The 19,374-nt window shown below is 46.2% G+C and overlaps 4 protein-coding genes across 4 annotated transcripts; 2 read left to right on the top strand and 2 right to left on the bottom strand.

Annotated features, from left to right (window-relative positions):
• Positions 1 to 1,162: 1,162 nt before the first annotated feature.
• LOC117859278 (uncharacterized) lies at positions 1,163 to 1,807 on the top strand. Its single transcript, XM_034742490.1, has one exon. It carries the CDS (start codon positions 1,163 to 1,165, stop codon positions 1,805 to 1,807), a length of 645 nt encoding a protein of 214 aa, XP_034598381.1.
• Positions 1,808 to 3,579: 1,772 nt separating this feature from the next.
• LOC117859274 (3'-5' exonuclease) lies at positions 3,580 to 4,224 on the bottom strand. Its single transcript, XM_034742484.1, has one exon. It carries the CDS (start codon positions 4,222 to 4,224, stop codon positions 3,580 to 3,582), a length of 645 nt encoding a protein of 214 aa, XP_034598375.1.
• A 3,203-nt stretch (positions 4,225 to 7,427) lies between these two features.
• LOC117859272 (probable pectinesterase 29) lies at positions 7,428 to 9,004 on the top strand. The gene is given in 3 exon segments (XM_072294332.1): positions 7,428 to 7,642; positions 7,872 to 8,579; positions 8,660 to 9,004. Coding segments are annotated over 3 exon segments (1,083 nt in total). The 3' UTR covers positions 8,820 to 9,004.
• Positions 9,005 to 9,156: 152 nt separating this feature from the next.
• On the bottom strand, positions 9,157 to 15,396 carry LOC117857819 (ATP-citrate synthase beta chain protein 1). Its single transcript, XM_034740692.2, has 17 exons — positions 15,238 to 15,396; positions 13,486 to 13,602; positions 13,303 to 13,405; positions 13,112 to 13,177; positions 12,906 to 13,029; positions 12,521 to 12,655; positions 11,897 to 11,957; positions 11,730 to 11,806; positions 11,341 to 11,496; positions 11,110 to 11,238; positions 10,874 to 11,006; positions 10,638 to 10,765; positions 10,382 to 10,487; positions 10,195 to 10,271; positions 10,031 to 10,101; positions 9,634 to 9,918; positions 9,157 to 9,506 (listed from the first exon to the last, which is right to left on the bottom strand). Exons 2-17 carry the CDS (start codon positions 13,583 to 13,585, stop codon positions 9,431 to 9,433), a joined length of 1,827 nt encoding a protein of 608 aa, XP_034596583.1. The 5' UTR covers positions 13,586 to 13,602; positions 15,238 to 15,396; the 3' UTR covers positions 9,157 to 9,430.
• Positions 15,397 to 19,374: the final 3,978 nt, after the last annotated feature.

Genomic DNA, 19,374 nt, shown 5'->3' with positions numbered 1-19,374 from the left:
GTTATTTATTCATGATGTTCCTATTCCATATTTTCCATGTACAGTCGATTGTCCATGATATTCAATATTTTTGTTTGCGGTATACCACTATTTTATTTATCATGCTTAATCTTTTGTTCGTGATGTACAGTCTTTTTGTTTGCATTATAGGTTTGTCATGTTTAATTTTTTATTCGTGATGTTAAAGCATTTGTTCGCATGAATCAGAACTAATTAATCTATTAAAAAATATTTTTAAACAATATTATCAAAACATAGTCAAGTGGGGTCTTATTTTGAAGGTCTTATCTAAAAAATATAATGGTGCAATTAAAACTTAATTTAGATGCTCGGTTTAGAAGTTATGACTTTTTTTTCAGATTTGCATGCAGATGGATCATGTTACCATTTTTATCTTTGACTGCATTGCATGCACTGGTGTACTCCGTATTTTTGTTGTCCCACCGATTATTGTATGCACCGGTCAAGCGGGGAGAATCATTCAAGGAACAACAGCCTATTTTCTCGCCTCTTGCGACATATAGATGCACCCTTGACTCGTCTAAGAGCAACTCCAAGAGTATCCTAAAAAATTCTTCCCCAAAACTATGTATTGGGGGTTCTCCTAAAAAAATTTCCCCCAAAAACATATCAGTCCACAGCAGATCGCTAATAAATAGCCCCCAACCTTTCAAACACAGGCCACATCATCGTATTGGGCCCATCGGAAGAAACGCGCGGGCGTGCGGGAATCAGGATTGGGGGAGGAACGCCAACGCTAAAATATACGTGGTGGCAGGCTGTTTTTTAGCGTCGCTAAAAAATTAGGGAAGGTTTAGGTGGATTGTTGGAGTTCATTTTGTCTCTCTTTTTTCCTAAAAAAGGTATTGGGGGTAAGATTAGCAGCCTCTTGGAGTTGCTCTAATTCCTCTTTTTAGTTGTAAAGATTTAGTTGTAGAGATATACTAGAGTATATTTTTAGAGCGGAGCTAGTAAAACCGCCACACGTTTCCCGTAACGAGTTGATCAGGGTTTATCCAAAGGGGACACTGACCGTTTGGGATTCATTACGCCTTGACGCTCCAATCCATTGCAGAGGTTCTCCAAAAGGAGGTGCCAATCAAATCAAGTAGTAGATGCGATCAGCTCATGCATGCGCCGCCCCCGATCATCAGCAACCAGAATGCCGAGGGCGATCCCGTCCGGCCACGGCTACCTCTCCGTCTCCACCTTCCGCTTCGGCTCCGTCGAGATCGCGGCCACCGTCACCCGCGACGCCGCCGTCGCGGACGCCTGGGTGCGGGGCCTCCGCGCCTCCCACCCGCGCGGCGCGCCCCTCGTCGTCGGCCTCGACTGCAAGTGGAACAAGCAGCCCGCCAGGGGCGGCGGCCCCGCGTGGATGGCCCCCAGGGCGGCCGTCCTCCAGCTCCATGCCGGCGGCGCCGCCGGCTGCCTCGTCCTCCAGCTGCTCTACCTCGCCCGCGTCCCGGAGGTGCTCAAAGCGTTCCTCCGCGACCCCCGGGTGCGGCTCGTCGGCGTCGGCGTTGTGGACGCCACCGCGAAGCTGGCCGACGACCACGGGCTCGTGTGCGCGGCGCCCGTGGAGCTGGAGGGCCCATGCGACGACTACCTGGGCCTCGTGGGCGGGGACAGGCTGGGCCTCAAGGAGTACGCCAAGGAGGTGCTGGACCTCAACATGGAGAAGCCCGATAGCGTGGCCATGAGCGACTGGGAGAAGCGTGATCTGGACCGGCCCCATATCGGGTACGCCTGTGTTGATGCCTACGTGTCCTGCAGGCTGGGCGAGAGGGTCTTGTTGGGCCGCTGATGCAGCACTGGGCCTCTTCCGCCCGTCGTCGTGCTAAATTCGGCCGTGATCTCTGGTCACCTCGGCCGTGATCTCTCGCTAACTGATGAGCAATTTCATCATTAGTCAGATTCCCTGCTTTGGAGTTTGGCTCGACATTGAAAGTTTATATGAGCACGCTCAGGGGATATGTAGATACTCTGGGAAATCATTTAACAAATTGAGTTTAACTATGATGTGTTGATGAAAGCTTACAGATCATCGTACTGATCTTTACGGAACTGATAATTCAATGAAATGTAATACTGAAAACATATTTTTCAAGAAGAAAATACTACTTACAACCATATACAGTGATTCTAGCTATTTACTCGTATATTTAGTTTGCTGAAGTTAAAATAAATTAATTGCACAGTTCTTAAGATATCACTTGTTTTGAATGGGATGGAAAAACACCTGGCCCATGTTTTTTTAATAAAGTGCATCCTTTGTGTAAATTTTCAAATGGGATGCAGCTGAGCCTATGCTAGCTCTCGGCTGTACTCGCTGAACATGTTTCTCAAGCGGTAATTTTGCGCCCCCCCCCCCCCCCCCCCCAACACACACACACACACCACAATCATCATTCATCAACCTCTACAATCACCTGGCTCATAAAAGCTGTGCTTCTCATAATAAAAAGTTTGTCAAAGAAAGAGGAAAGGGTTACATTATTCTCAGGTGGAGAGGAACTTGCAGTCCGTTTTACACATTGAGAAACAAGATGTCTGATGTTTACCTTTCTGATGACATAGTAATAAAAAATATGTGATCTTCTCCCTAATCAACAGTCTGTCCAGGATGGAACAAAACATTGTCGGGGAACTGGATTGATATAGACCGATTGTTTTTCTTGTAGGGAGATGACCGTAAGAACAAATACATTTTAGCAAAATGTAATCCTTTGTAGGCATAAAGAACCATGTGGATTAAGCAATAGGCGTACAAATCCTTGACATCCAAAAAATCACTTTTCAAATTAATGAGGATGGGATATGGCAGCCATTGCTCAAGAATAAATATCTAGGCAACAATTCTCACGTAGGATACTAAGACCTGTTTGGATACTAAGGCCCGTTTGGATACAAACTCCTAAAGTTTAGTAGTGTACTAAAATTTAGGATCCTCAAATTGCTAGTCCTAAAGTTTAGTACATGGCTGTTTGGATGGACTACTAATCTTTAGAACCTTAGAGGGGAAATATCATTTTTACTCCCCAATTACTCCTCTAAACTACCCCTTCACTGTTCACGTCATTAATGCATGTGCGGGCAATAGGGGTAAATGGGAACTTTGGGACCACTTTTAGGAGAAATAGGATCAATTAGTACATCTTGGCCCTCCTAATGAAAATGGCCCTCCTAAAGTTTAGGATCCATGTTTCGATGCACAAGTGCTAAAAGTGTCCTAAAAGTGGACTCCTAACTTTAGGAGGGTGTATCCGAAGGCTCTAAAGAACTTCTATATACTTTCGACGTTTCTGCTGGCATCTTTTCTAAAATACGGTTCACAGATTTCATGGCTTCACAGCATGCAGATGTGATTAAATAGGGACTGATAGGGATCAAAGTTGCACCTCAAGAAGTTAGAGGCCGACCTCTAACTCTAATTAGCATTTTGAACCTAATCAAATCAAGGGAGTTAAAAAAACAGCTGACTAATGGTAACCGAGTTGATCATCAGTTTGCAAACATAACACACGACCTCGACGAAACTCAAATCAAAGATGATAGCTGATAGCCCAGCGTTCCACTTCAGTTGATGACGAGGACCCTCTCGCCCAGTTTGTAAGACACGTACGCGTCGATACACGCGTACTGGATCTGGGCCACGTCGAGGTCATGCTTCTCCCAGTTGCTCATGGTGACATGGCGGGGCTTCTCCATGACGAGCCCCAGCACCTCCCTCGCGAAGCCCTTGAGCCCCAGCCTCCTCCCGCCGCCGCCGTAGCGTCCCAGGTGGTCGTTGCAGCGGCCTTCCAGGTCGACCGGCGCCGCGCACGCGAGGCCGTAGTCGGCGGCCAGCTTCGCGGCGTCCTCGCCGACGCCGATGCCGACGAGCCGCACGTCGGGGTCGGCGAGGAGGCCCCTGACGGAGGCCGGGATACGGTCGACGTAGAGGAGCTGCAGGATGAGGCAGCAGGCGCCCGCGCAGAGCTGGAGGATGGCCACCTTGGAGGTCGTCCAGCTGCGGTAGTTGGGCTTCCACTCGCAGTCGAGGCCGACGATGAGAGGGGCGCCGCGCGGGCTCGCGGCGCGCACGGCGCGCACCCACTCGTCGGCGGCCGCGGCGTCGCGGGTGACCGTGGTGTCGATCATGACGGAGCCGAAGCGGACGGTGAGGCGGGTGGTCGGGTTGGACGAAGCTTGGGTGGTTGGCATGGCAAAGCGCCCGAACATCGTGGCTGCTACGGAGGACGTACGAGACGCTTTGCTTTTTCTACTCCCTACTCTCTAGCTAGTCTCTAGTCTGTAGTCTGTAGTCTCTATACTGGTTTGTGAGGAATGAGAGTGTACGGAGGTCTCGTATTTATAGTGCTGCTGACTGTTCATGGGCAAGTTGATCCGTCTGAGTGATTAATGCATTAGCGCCACGTATTCCCGATCCATTTCGTAACTCGAAGCGTCGCAGCGTAATCCCGAAGATGCATCTCCTTTTGGGTGTTACCGAGCGAAGCAGTAATCAGTGACTACGGGAAATTGTGGCGTGGTCATACTAGGAATGCGTTGGGAAATTTGCATTGACCGAATTCTTTTGAACAGAAAACGGTTGATTGAATATCATTGCATGAGTAATCAGGATTAATAAAGGTTCCGGCCTTTAATCCAAGGTATTCCACCCGGGACTAAAGACACATCTTTAATTCCGGCTGATATTACCAACCGTGACTAAAGGGTTTTGATTAAAAAAATAATAGAAATTTTCGGGAGGCTCCCACACACGCGCACGCTGTAAGTCACAAGTCATGCAATTTTTCACGCGAAATATGTTTTTTTTAATCGCAAGGCACCACCAAATTTGCTGTTTCATATCACCGTATATATGTACGCATCAAGACCCATTCTACGCCATTTTCTCTCAAAGCTCCCCTCTCATTTACTTGGTTCGCAGTTGATGGCCGCCAGCAAAAACTGCTTATGTCAATGCCATGGCGTCTCTGTATCTCCTGGACTACACCTATTGTCCTCAAGCTTTGTTCCTCCCTCCGCATTCTCATCTTTTGCAAGTGCAATATGCCATGATCTTAACCCACGTACCCGAATAAAACCAAACAAAGTGTGCAACTAACATAGTCAGTGTAATCGCAGTTTTTTTTTACCATTTACAGTTTGCATTTACTACCAAATGCGAATATGCGATATGAAAGTTCCCAATTTACTTAGGAAGGATATGATGGCTTGTCGGCTTCTTTTGTCCATTTCTGCTAGTAGGGAGAGAGATGGCTGACTCTGCAAACTTCCGATGCTGCCGTCCATCTCAACAGGAAACCCAGATTAAAACCACCAAGGGGAGTAATTCGTCTAGTATCGATAGTTGATCGTAGCATTCTAAATAGTTTGGCAGTTGATGGTTGAAATTTGTACTCGATCCTTATGTTGTAACGCGAACTCAATAAAGTTAAAACATGAATTGCTACCAGAGTGAACACTCAGTCAGGGAGCAGTAAAATAAACTGATATACCATAATCTTGATAAAATCCAAATCAAAAGTAATATCCCAAAACACAATTAAGACCTGAAGCATATAAAAAAATTAAGGCAGCCGAGCTATGCCGCATGCCAGCTGTTGTCGGGTTGCCTGCATCGTACCCGGCGGCTGCCGTTGCTTGGCAGCTGTCAATGCGGTGTGGGATTGCGTCGAGGGACGGCGCTTGCAGCAACGACATCGTGAGATGATTTGGCTTGCAGTGGACTGCGGTGGGTTGCTCAGCTATGCTGGGCTACTACGGTGCGGTACATCGTCGGAAGACGGTGCAAGCGACTTCTTTGGTTCGTGGGCACGGTGGTGGAGTCTATGTGCGCGGGTTGAGCATCAAGGCAAAGTCGACCTGCGGCGGCAGCTTGGCTATTTGATGGAGACCTTGGGTAGCGGGGCAATATTTCTCACCATCCTGACGGCGACAATAGAAACGGAACCGTGACATGGAGTTTCCTTGAAGCGACGGGAGGGAGGAGGAGTCCAACGGCAAATGTGGCGAGGCCCCGTGTGTTGTGTTTTCGTGGCGGCGACTGCGAGGCAGCCTACGAGAAGTCCGAATCTGGTGGTTTCACTCTGTTGGGGAGTGTGATGTTGCAGCGGCACTATGGCGAAGGGTCCTGCATGACAGTGGCCTTCTTAGCGTGCGATCTAACTGTCTCGTTTCCCTGTCAACGCGGAGTTACGTCTGGAGGTTCGACAACTACATGAGCGTGAGACTGTTGGGGGTGCTGCGATAAAGGCAGGTTGAGTGGAGTGGTACGACCGTGTTGATGTTCCAATCCAACCGGTCGAGTTTAGCAGTTTTGATTTGAGTGGTTCTCGCGTTGACATCCCAATCCAACGGGACAAGTCGAGCTATTTTATTTTTTCTTTCTTTTCTTTTCGTGCTCATGGCCTTCTAAAAACTGTAATCTTATGTTTTTTTTATTATATCAATAAAAACTCGTACTACCAGTACGGTTCGTAAAAAAGAAGAATCCAGAGCGGACGGTGCGGCGAGCCATGGAGTTGGAAATGAAGAAGCTTCGATCAATTGATGATCGGCGGGCGCGGGAGCATAAGTGGAAAGCCTTCGCAATCAGACGTTACTCCTCCCCGCCGGCCTCTCGTTACCGCTCCGCGACGGTTTTTAATAACGACTTCAGCAGTTGATCGTCCCTTGAACTTACCGAGTGAGGCAGTAATTAGCTGCTGGAGATAGTGGAGATATTTCATCTTCCAAGGAAAACATTTCATCTTCTAAATCCAATTCTCCACTTCTCGCTGGCAGTAGCCGCTAGTATTGCTAGGCTGAGGTTATGTTTGTTTCAGTTAGACATTGCGAAATGTTTTGACAACTTGTTTAAGCATTCATGCGGTCATGCCTACTACACCTCCATATTGGAGCCAAACATTGCCTTGTGCGGGCCAGTAGGCATGGAGCTGAAATTCTAAAATGTACTATCAAGGAACAAGGATTGCAATTGCAAAGGTTTCATACAACTTGAGTCAGTGGTTTGTGATATACGAGATCATTTATTTTCCATATTTTTCTCAAAGTGTTTGTAGTTTCATATTTTTTTATGAAGCAGATTGTTTATTTATATTTGTCGATCGAAACTCCAGTGAACATCGTGAAGTTCATACATTATGGAAGACCTCGAAGCAGCAGCCAGCAGGTTGCGTGCCTAGACAAAGCAAAAGTCACGTGAGATACGCATTCGCGCACAGATTATAGGAACATGGGAACCGACGCGATTAGTTGCCAAATTCCAATAACCCAGCCATGATGAGAATTCATACGTTTCCAAACTCACCCCCGGATTTACTCGCTTCACCTCCCAGCCCTCCCATCTGCTGCTGCCGGTTAGTCTTCTCGTCAGGGGCAACATGAAGCTCCGGCTAGGGCCATCGTCTTCCAAAATGGCCCTAGCCGTTGCTGCACTCGCCGTGCTAGCTTCCATGGGCGCCGTGCCTCGAGGTTGCTGCGACGCCGCCGCTGCGGGCACCGTGGTGCGAAGCATCTTCGTCAACCGGAACGGGGGCGCCGACTTCAAGTCCGTCCAGCACGCCGTCGACTCTGTCCCGTTCGGCAACTACCAGTGGATCCGAGTTCACGTCGCCGCTGGCGTCTACAAGTAAGTAATTCATGCATCCCTTGTGTTGTTGTAGTTTGAATATAATGCTGCTACTTTTTTATACTTTTACACGATGATTGGATCTCAATCCTGAATTTGGACAATGCAATTTTTTTAGTTTGAGATTACGCTGCCTTCAATCTAGATTCGCTCCATTTTGGTATTAGGCGAAGTAAGGTTTAAGCTAATTTTGCCTCTGTTTCTGGCCATGGTTGACGCATGCAACAAGTGAGAAGGTGATGATACCTCAGAACAAGAGCTTCATCCTGCTGGAAGGCGAGGGGAGGCAGCAGACGTCGATCGAGTGGGCGGATCACGCCAGCAATGACACGAGCACCGCCGCCTCCCCGACGTTCGCCGCTTACTCCACCGACTTCATGGCCCGCGACATCACCTTCAAGGTCAGCTCCCGTCGCCCCTCCTCGTCAATGATCGCCGCACGCGCCGGCCGGGATTGCTAGCTGACGCAATGGAACCCGCCGCCGCCGCGGAGCATGCAGAACACGTACGTCGTGGACGGCGGGATCACGCCGGCGGTGGCGGCGCTGGTGTTCGGCGACCGGTCGTCGTTCTACCAGTGCGGCTTCGTGGGCGTGCAGGACACGCTGAGCGACATGGACGGGCGGCACTACTACGAGGCCTGCTACATCGAGGGCGCCATGGACTTCATCTGGGGCAACGGCCAGTCCATGTTCCAGGGGTGCGAGATATGGACGGCGCCGGCGCCGGTGTCGCCCGGGTTCATCACGGCGCAGGGCCGGACGAGCGAGGACGACGCGGGTGGGTTCGTGTTCCGGGGGTGCACCGTGCGGGGCGTCACGCCGGCGTACCTGGGCCGCGCGTGGCGGGGCTACGCCAGGGTCATCTTCTACCAGACGGACATGTCCGGCGTCGTCGTCGGACAGGGCTGGGACGCCTGGAACTACAAGGGCAAAGAGTGAGTCGCCGCGCGTCGTTTCGTTTGCCCTCTACCCTGCTTTGCAATCTGATTGGTTTGGTGGTTTTGATGTGCAACAGGGACACGCTGACGATGGTGGAGGCGGGCTGCACGGGGCAGGGGTCCAACCGGACGGAGCGGGTGCCTTGGACCAAGGCGCTCGGCGGCGTCGAGCTCGCCAAGTTCGTCGACGTCTCCTACGTCTCCGGCGACGGCTGGCTCGACGCGCAGCCACGATAGAATCAGTCTGGCAATAACGATGTGACTAAGCACGATGTATGCAAATTTACTGGTTGGGTCGTGTCGACTCGGTCTCAGATGCGCATAGGCAGTGAAAAATGGTTGCTGGTGTTACTTGACTTCAAGATCTTTTGCGTACGCGAGGAGGAAATGAGAGGGGGACAAGGTAGATAGATGGCGACATGGTGTAAAAATGCGGTCTCCAAGGACAACTCAAAACAGATATCGAACTCATGTCTCATGACCGTGAGCATGCGCAGAGTGACAGACTCGAACCAGCTGCAGCTACAAAAGAGACATCATTTTAAGGGAAAACTTCTTTTCTGAGACCGGGTCATGAAACAACAATTAAAAGTATCCTCTCCAATATCATATGACCTAATGGTTCATGGCAGGACAAAAATCAGGACCTGAGACTTGAATTTGCAGCTTCACATAAAAGTATAAAACACACAGACTAGTGCTGACTAGTGATGTTTTCTTCCTCTCCTAGTTTCACCATCAATCACAACTTTAAACTTTTATGCAATTGTGCTCAACTTTATGAAGTGTACAGACAGATGGAAGCCCTAGGTGATGATAATAATTCCGGCGCAAAGAATGATTCTATCTCACTTGGTGTAGAGGACATCCTCCCATGGATGACGGTAGAGTGGCTGCTTGAGCCTCTTCTGGTCGAAAGTGTGCCTGTGGATCCAAATACCACATTTGTTCAGTGAGTAGTTGCAAAAATAGAAAAATACAAGTGCAACATATAACCCAAACGTTAGAATCATTAGCATAGCAAAACCACAGAGAAATGTCAAGGACTCACCCAATCAGACCAATTGAACGTGCAAGCACGAAAAGCCCATTAAGATAACCAATCTCAACTATCTCGTCGATCTCCTGTTTGGTGAACATTCCACTTCCTGATAGAAGATCCAAGAAAAGCGACCCGATCGCACCATCGACATTCATAACCAAATTGTTGGCTTTTGACAATGTGTAGGTCTCAACCTGAACAGCATATTCCATGTACTTGACGGAAGGGAAATGTGTGTGAGCATATTTTTGTAGAAGCTGCACACGCTTATCCCTGTTGTCCCTGCTCTTGATCCTAATCAACACAGGAAAGTGAGCTTAGTGCAAGATCAAATGAATAACTGCTCGTATTTTTCAAGTGCAGAGATTTTTTATGATAACATATGCAATGGATACGCATGCTATACCTGTGACCGATCCCAGGGACACGGATTCCCTTCTTTTTCATGCCTTCAACAAACTCGTAAGGTGTGAGACCCTGGAACCAATTGTTACAGACCCATTAGAGTGATTAATCGATATAAAAAACATGGGGATGCCATAAAGGAAAGGAGAATCTAAGTTGGCTCACCCTATCACATGCATCTTTGAAGTATCGGGCTGCATCATCAATTGCTCCACCGAAACGGGGACCAATTGTCAATAATCCTGTGATAACAGCATCCCATTTTAATGTTTCAACCATAAATATTGGTACTCTATGCAAATGTGCACTGAATGGTAAAGGTTTTGCATGTAGAAATCAAACAAAATCTCACCAGACACCAAGCTGGAAACAAGGTCCTTTCCAGCCCGAGCAGTAACTATAGAGTTATGAGCACCGGATACACAGGGACCATGGTCAGCGCAAAGCATGATGCATATCTGGAGACACATGAAAGCCCCTTTTAGATTAAATAAACTCCAGATATAGAAAAACACTGTTGGTCAGAATTATAAACCACTACTGAAACTTCAGCTATTTAAAGAAGATAGGATAATAACATCACTACATCATATAAGTCCGTAACTTACCTCAATAAACTGAGTGCAATAGCGAGGCAGGCTACGCTTGAACCACAAAAGAGAGATAACATCGCCAACTCCATAACCCTGTTCAATAATTGTAGACATAGGTACACCAGCATAACATGGCTCCTCGCCTGCATCACAATCATGCACCCAAAATTACTTCCAGAGTTCCAAGGGGAGAGACAGACAAATGTTGAGCATAGAGCATAAATAGAAGAACATGGCACCACCAATCTAACCTCTGTCATCAGAGATAGTGGAGATGATGTGGGTAGGAGCCCGGACCTTCCCACTCTTGATTGCAGTTTTGAGGTCCTCGGGAATGGGGGGAGGTGTAATTTCAGCCACAGGAGAAATCTTTCCATCCTCAACCTGTCGAATATATTTAGCCTCAGAAGCTTGATTCCCATACCACAGATTATCCAATACTAATGCTAGAAAGATAATCACAATGCAAAAGACCTCATCAACATACCAGTTTCTCAAATGTCTCCTTAATAGCACTTTCCAGAGCTTCATATGAAGTAGGCACAATTGCACCAGCTTCCCTTAGTGCCTCATTCTTAGCTTGGGCTGATTCCAACTCGCCACCACTCTTTGCACCCTGTTATGTCCCAGAAAAAAAAAGATCTCTGGATGGTAAATATACTGTTCTTCTGACAGAAATAAGTGGAAAAATAGATGCAAGTAGTTATTTTAAACTTACAGCATGGCCAAACTGCACTTCCGATTTGAATAGACGAGCGCATGTCCCACTAACCCATGCAACAACTGGTTTCTGAACCTTCCCTTGTTTCAAGGCTTCGACAAGTGAATACTCATCTTTTCCACCAAGTTCCCCAAGAACTACCATCATTTTAACCTAAAGCCAATAAACATGGAGTACAACAAGAAGTTATTGGTATACTGATACTAAGGATGTGACCAAGTTAAACAGCTACAATAATGACAGTTTATGGATTCCATCACAGATAGGAGATATAAATTAGTCAAAAACAAGAGACTTCATAAAGGTCAATGATAAATATGCATAGTGCTAAAAGAAAACTCGCACTAATTTCCACATAAAGATCTGAACCAGTTCAGATGTCAAACCTGCGGTATGTTATTAAAACGCAGAATGTGATCTGATAGAGTTGATCCAGGGAAAACATCCCCTCCAATTGCAATTCCTGATTACATTAAAAAAAATAGTTAGTACACATGCATTTTTTGCGTGCGTTGAAATATTAAATATTTACATTTATCCACAGCTGTTTTACCTTCATAAATACCATCTGTCACTCTGGCAATGGTGTTGTACATCTCGTTTGACATGCCACCCTGTTGATGTAATGAAATATTAGTTTGTCATTACCCCATTGGCATTCGGGATGCATATAATCATTAAAAATGACACTCAGAATACAAATGCAAATGAGCATATACTAGCCAGTGAGTCAGAAATAGAATAGACAGAAATTCAGTGGTTCAGGCAACAAAAAATAATTGCATACGCATTTACATTTACATTTACATCTAGCTAAACATAAAGCCAAGCCTCATGCTCTACACTCAAAATTCTTGAAAGTTGCTAGCACATCATATATGTTCTACAATACTTCCATCAGCTAAGAAACAGAACATTTGCTCCTCCTTAGCATCAGATAGATATTTAAGTATTCATGTGGACAAGCTAGAACTTTAGTTTCTTTTACTAATATTGTAATTACTTGAACTATTTCGATATTTCTGTTGTGACTTTCTTTCTTAGTGTCTTAGCTCTTGTTTGGTTTCATCTCTAGCTTACCCCAGATTACTTGGTAAAACAAGGGTTCTGTTGCTGCTTATGTTGTTGTATGTGGACAAGCAAACCAAATAATGAAAAAGGGGTATAAAGGCGCTACCGATTTAGACACAAAACCGACGGAGCCAGGCCTGTAAAGCTTGCACTGAATTATGTTGTCAATGGTTCCAGCAGTATCACCAATCTTGAAAGCACCAGCTTGAATTCCTCCAACTGTTGCAGGTCCAATGATGACCTACATATAATACTAAAACTGCTTAACAAATATAAGGAACAAATACGCCGATGTCAGATAGGACATGGAGTGTGCGTGTGCCAATAGCAGTATCTGGATGAACCAGAGGCCATTATTTTCTATGAACTTTTCTAGATGGATGTGATCCTTTATTGATGTGAAATGAAAAGGTACAAATTTATGATGATAGTCCATAGACAAACACTTAGGTCGAAAAAAGCAGTTTGTTAATGTAAAGCTTAGTCCTTACCTTGTTATTAGCACGTGCAAAACTAATTAGCTGCTTTGCATCTGATTCAGGAACACCCTCAGCAATAATAGCTACAACTCTTATCGTTGGTTGCTTCAAAGCTGACATTGAAGAAGCAGCAGCACTGCAAAATAAGCAAGTACAGTTAACATGTAGTTACTCAAGACCATGCACTCTTTCACAAAAGAACACTAATCATAACTAACCTCCGGAAGGATGCAAAGTTGATAAATACATCGGCTGTTGGGTGGGCATTGCAGGCAGCTTCAACTCTACAAAAGATACATAAGTAAATACCAAGTTGTGCTAACAATTAGATAGCATAATCATCTCCACCAAAAATAGAACTATTTTCTTGCTCAATGAAATGGCCCATACAAGGACCTAGAGAACCTACGTAGGATGAACTGGAATAGCAATTTCCTCTTGACCAAAGAAAAGTTTCTGAAAACCATCAGAACCAGGATTGATTATTCCAGCAACAGAAGGTGTTTCTCTCCCTATAAAGAGACATATAGTCAATAAGAAAGAAGTAAAATAGGGATTCGATTCAAACAAGAATAAACAGTCAGATGTGTACCACAGAGGAAGTCAAAATCAAGCATCCGTTGGATGGGAAGTTGCTTGTAATTGTAGAATAATGCTTGGGTAGTTTTCGAGAAAAGTTGGCCTGTCGCCATGATTTACTTTACTTCACCTGTAAAAAATGGAATCAGAATGTGATAACAAAGAATAGTTTACTGAACAAATAATGCAAAATCATGATAAACGAGCCTCTCCACAATCCTTGTAGCAGTGCTTGTGCAGAGAAATGAACGGTTGAATGGATGACACGAATAAACAAATTGGGAAACAAAAATTCCAGGCAATATTTATTATGCTTAGACAACCACTATAATGGTCAAAACACGCTACTCTAGGAAGTACAAGTACAATAAATGACCCTAGGTACCATGATGACCAGCTCCGGTTTTTCAGTAACTGCAGCACTGAGCTACAAAAACCAAACTAATAGTGAAGCATCATACACCATTCATCCCATCACAATGAGCAGCTACAAGAAGCGAGAAAATACAAAAAACAGAAAGCTATATACCTACTGGACATTTATTTCTTTGAATTATTTTCAGTAATTGCTTTCTAAGCATCCAATATTTAATGGAGAACTAGAGCTAATTCTACTTCTCAGAAACCATGCAGCTAAGGAATCTTTTTCAGTGATCAGAAACAAGAAATTACAGGCAAAACTTACATCAGGCACAAAAAAAAGAATTTACAGTGCTAAGTAGGTTGTAAATACATTATGCCAGGTGTATTAAATCCAACTGCAACATGATCATATAAAAAATACAAAAGCACTCAATAAAACAGGACACTCAGATCCAAGTGTGAACTTGCCATCCCAAATCCACTGTGCACCACATAAAACAGGACACTAGACAACCCTCAAAATGCTGCTCAATATTCGAAAGTATAACATAAAGGAGCTAGAAATCTCAAGTACGAAACACCAGCAAATTTTATTGGCACCATTGCCCCAACCCCAACTAGTTCCCTCATCCATCAATGCCAAAATGGAGCAAAATAATACGCTACAGCATTGAGTTGTCCAAATCTCTTTGCTTCTAACATCCAAGTCCGCCGGCTACCACCAAATGCGAATCCAAGTACCGGTAACGCTATTAATCCCACTAACCGACCGAATCTTTCCTTTTGTTTTAGCATCCCAGTCACGAGTCATCAAATTCAAAGCCCCAGTACCGACAAAGCTACCATTCCCACAAGATCACAGGTTCCCAGTCATCACTTGCAAACAAATTAGGACGAGTAAAAATGACCATTAACAACAGAGTCATTCAGCACTGTATATCAGAGCTAACTTCCGAAACACGACAAATTTAAACCCTCGCTAATTGCCCTTCCCAAACCCACCAAATCCAACAGAACCAAACCGCGAGATCTCCCCAGATCCATACAAAAACAGTACCCCGAAGTCCAAATCACAAGTACCCGACAAAACCCCACGACCCCTGATACCACCCGCGCAGCAATCAAACCCGAGCTCGCGCTACGGGATCACTCCCCAGTCGAATTCAGATCACACGCCCGCATGCAGGCAGCCCATTCCCACCAGAACCGACTAAATCCGACGCCAGCCGCGAGATCCTCGCGCGATCCCGGTGCCAGCGGCGCGCGCGGATCCTCAGATCCGCGGCCCGGCGATCCGAGCCGCCGAGCGTTCGGCCTAATGCCGCACAGCACGAGCCGCAAGCAGCAGAAGCAGGAGCAGCGAGGGAGTGTGCATGTTGTGTTGGGGGTGGGAGCTGCGAACCTTCCGAAGCGTGGGGAGGCGAAGCGAGGCGCGGCCGGAGGGGGAGGGCGGGGTATCGCCGGGAGATCAGTGGTGCGTCGCTGGGGGGCGGGCGGAGCAGAGCTGGGCCGGGAGCAGAGGGATTTATAGTGGCGAGTGGAGGATGTGTGGGGGCCGGTGAGGAGTAGGCGAGGCGAGCGACGCACTCCCCATCTACCCACGAGGCCACGAGCACGGCCGCCGCCGGGAGGGCTGTCTGGACCGGGTCCATGAGCCGTGGTAATAGACTGCTAGCTTGGGTTTAACAACCGGCTGGGAAGCCTGGAACGGGAGGGAGTAGCACGGGCCAGCGACAAATGGTACAACGCCGTTTCTCGTCTAGTTTTAGTCATATACGAACTTTTTAGACCGGTACATGTTTGAAAATGAGCGCATGGATTGAGGAATTTCTCTTCATGCTCTTCAATAGCTACACAAAAGGAGGTTGACAATAAGAAGGAAAAGAAATGTGTGGCTTTGATGTGGCTGGGTGTTTCAGTTTAGATAAACTTATGCTAGCATGTGTTAATTTCTCGGAGTTGTCACTATCAAGAATTATTCAGACCAACTTAATTGGTTCCACGGACTAAAGTTTAGTTCCTGTCACATCGAATGTTAGATACTAATTATGAGAATTAAATATGAGCTAATTATAAAATCAATTGCACAGATGGAGGCTAATTCGCGAGATGAATCTATTAAGCCTAATTAATTCATGATTAGCACATATTTACTGTAGCATCACATTGTCAAATCATGGACTAATTAGGCTTAATAGATTAATCTCGCAAATTAACCTCCATCTGTGCAATTAGTTTTATAATTACTCTATGTTTAATACTTCTAATTAGTATCTAAACATTCGATATGATAGGGACTAAATTTTAGTCCGTGGAACCAAACACCCAAAAATAGAGGTGTAGTTCATGTTCTACCATTATTTATTTTATGATAAAAATAGAGCTGTCAGTTTGTTATAGGTTTCACCAAATTAATATGGTATTGATGCACATGCTCATCCTTCTCTATATGAAGATATTCGATGATAATTGTGATGGATGTCATATGTATATACATAAGCAACATATAATTTGCGGTAATCCAGTCGAAGCTAATGGCCATGGCTTAGGGTTAGGATTGCTTATGACTAGTGCCTTAGAAAGAGGTTTAGAGAAGGAAGGTAGACTAGCGGAGGAGGAGGGAACACAGGGGCAGAGCGGCGAGGCATAGGGCCGCTGCTAGCCATGGCGGAAATGGATGAGTGATGGACCAGCGATGGGGTAGGGGAGATATTGGTCTAGGGCGGTGCGGGGAGAGCAGGTGCTCTGCGTGCATGGTGCATGCACTAAGAAGAAAACATGTGTTGAGAAAAAAGACGCTAAGATGAGGTAGAAGATAAACGATTGATTTCCGTTGCTGATCGGATAGCTAATGACCATTGCCAGATCAAAAAGAAAAAGTTGTAATATAGTCCCTCCTTAAAACTTGTAAGAAGTTATCCTGCTCGTACGGCATGTATGTTGTACTTTGTCCGATGTCCACCTAAGTAGGTAGATTTTGTTGCGTTTCGAAAGTGTGTCATCAAGAATTAATTGTTGGAGGCTACTAGCGGGAGAGGGCTCTCCCGATAGCAATAAGTCAAGAGCCCCCTACCCCATCCCTTATCCACTCGCGTGGATGAAAAAATAGAATAGCTTGCACGTGTCGCTCTTCGCTTGTCCCCTCCTCCTCCTAATTCGCATCTGACACCGGCAAGAACCACCCTCTACATTCCCCTCACTTCCCCCTCCCCTTTGTCCAAGTCCGAAGAAACCATGACATCGACCATGCAATCGTCTTCATCTCTGGTGGTGGCCCCCACCCTCATCATCATATTCATCTTCGAAAAAGTGTCCCCACCTTGCCTTTCCCTCTTGCTCAGTCTCCGGCGGATTCCGCTACCAAATCCACCATTACCACCTATTGCCACACTAATCCGACTCTGTCAGGATGCCACCATGATACCCCCGCCCCGACACCATCCACTGCCCACCTTAGTCAGACCGATAGTCTCTTCGGAGCTTCCTCTATGCTCGGGATCACAAGTAACCCCAAACCCAAACCTCGAGCTTTGAACTTCGAACCTTAAAATTGTCGGAGAGCTGCCCATCACTGATCACTGGAGCAGCCATGTTGTTACCTTCTTCCCCTTTGCGTTAAATAGAGATCGAGAGTCCTCTCAATTTATTTTTTGCGGTGATTGTTTGATGCGTCCACATGCTCTTGGTGCGGCCCTCAATGACTGATGGCCCACCTCACATCACATGTTCCCACAACCAGAGAGAGTGAAGAATGATCCCATTCGCGCATCATGGGTAGAAAATCAAACAGTGACACGAACAAGTAGCAGTGGGTCGGTTAGCTGTACTCGTTTTTCTCCGACTTTACTTGCTTTGAAATCAAGATTAATACAATTAAATGAGTTTGGGTCCCACCAATGACCCAGAATAAAATAAGACTTGAATTTCAACCGAAATGGATGAAAAAAATATATCTTTTGATGAATAGATTGAATTTTTGGGAAATAGTAATCTTGGCATGATCGAAAAGACTGAAATTATTAAAAAAAAATCCGAAATTTTGATCACGGCCTGTCACATGGCATAGACGCTAGGAAGGTGTGTGCAATTAGGCACAACACCACTAATGTTAAATGAACCATCACGAATCCATGACTCCCATTCTTAGATCATAGTCATGGCCAATGTGATGTGGACCTCATGAAGGCACTGTGGACTCGCCGATGCGCCCACGAGGGAAAATAATAGATACTCTTGTGTGGCTTTGAGGCGTAGCCATGTCTTCCATATTTGGCTCGATTCGTAAGAGCATGCATTGATTTGTCAAAGTTGTTGCTAGCGAACTAACCCTATACACAGTATACAAGGCCATCTTATGATCAAAACCGAGGCATGTACAACATGTATTGTAATTATTAATTGGCATACCACCATCCATCATGATTCACTGCTTCAAATATTTACTCGTTGAGCCTTTATACACGAGCAACCAAAATAATGGCAAAGGCATGTCAAATCTTTCTGTGTTTGCATGATATCGTGTAAGAAAATGATTTTATTGCGATAAATTGATGGACTTGGTAATGTGTAGCATGACACAACAATATCCCAACATCGGACATGCGCTTGTCATTTGTCAAGAGAGATCCTTTGTACATAAGCGGCTGTAGGCGGTGCATGAACGTGTTCTTAGATATATCTTGTCACTTTGAGATTTTTATAGACATATTATCTGCATTTTCATTGCTATTCAAATTGTAGACCTCAGGGGATATAACAGGGCAATTTAGGTTATGAACCGCTTGTGAAAATGCTTTTTTAGAAAAAAAAGAAGTGACTCTATGGAAATCGCACGTTGAAATTGTAGTTCACGTAAAGACACATGCCGTATTCATCATCGCCCTTTGAAATTGTAGTTCCCGTAAAGACACATGCCGCATTGGTCATCGCCCTTGGCATCCGAAACCGGCGACCGTGTTTACTTCTTTGCTTTGCTGTGTGCGCGTGACGCCGCAGTAAATCCACAGCCATTGTTTTGTGGTTAGTTGGTCTATGCGCCGGGTTTACGTAGGTCACACCGCAGGTAGCCGAGACCGGGTTTGGTGCACCCACAAGCTGGTCTCAACGACAGATGGCCCACCGCGCACCACCTGGACCCACAGGCAGCGAGAGCGAAGACCGACGTGACCTGTGGGTATCCCGTAGCCGTCTCTCACTGCTGTGCTATATAGGCAGGCGGGCGGCACGTGCCGCGGGGGGTGTTCGGCTCGATTAAGCGTGGCGCCACTGGTTGTTGAAGTGAATGAACCCGCAGCCGAATCCGTGGCTCATGCTTGGATCGGACACGCGGAGGCAGTGTGGAGCTGACACGGCGCCCACGCTGGGAGAGTGGCCCACATGTCATTGTCCTGTCGCCGGAGGTGGTCACTGGTCAGGTGGGCAGAGTAGACCAGTGTGGGCTTTTAGTCGGGTGGAGATCCCGAGGTCGCGGCACTGAACGTCCATGCGGAGGGGAGGAGGGCTGTCTGCTGTCTCCGCGTGGGCCCCGCCGGCCAGAGAC

Source organism: Setaria viridis, chromosome 5 (assembly GCF_005286985.2).
Source record: "Setaria viridis chromosome 5, Setaria_viridis_v4.0, whole genome shotgun sequence".
In the NCBI taxonomy this organism is placed as follows: Eukaryota; Viridiplantae; Streptophyta; class Magnoliopsida; order Poales; family Poaceae; genus Setaria; species Setaria viridis.
Note: the sequence above shows the minus strand (reverse complement) of the source record. Positions and strands in the feature narration are given on the sequence as shown.

Excerpts from the sequence above, each read along its gene's own strand:
- LOC117859278 (XM_034742490.1), top strand. The coding sequence starts at position 1,163 with ATGCCGAGGGCGATCCCGTCCGGCCACGGCTACCTCTCCGTCTCCACC.
- LOC117857819 (XM_034740692.2), bottom strand. The coding sequence starts at position 13,585 with ATGGCGACAGGCCAACTTTTCTCGAAAACTACCCAAGCATTATTCTAC. Across the intron at positions 10,488-10,637 it reads ATTGCACTCAGTTTATTGAG|ATATGCATCATGCTTTGCGC; the intron begins GTAAGTTACGGA and ends ATGTGTCTCCAG. Across the intron at positions 10,272-10,381 it reads TGTTTCCAGCTTGGTGTCTG|GATTATTGACAATTGGTCCC; the intron begins GTGAGATTTTGT and ends CTGTTATCACAG.
- LOC117859274 (XM_034742484.1), bottom strand. The coding sequence starts at position 4,224 with ATGTTCGGGCGCTTTGCCATGCCAACCACCCAAGCTTCGTCCAACCCG.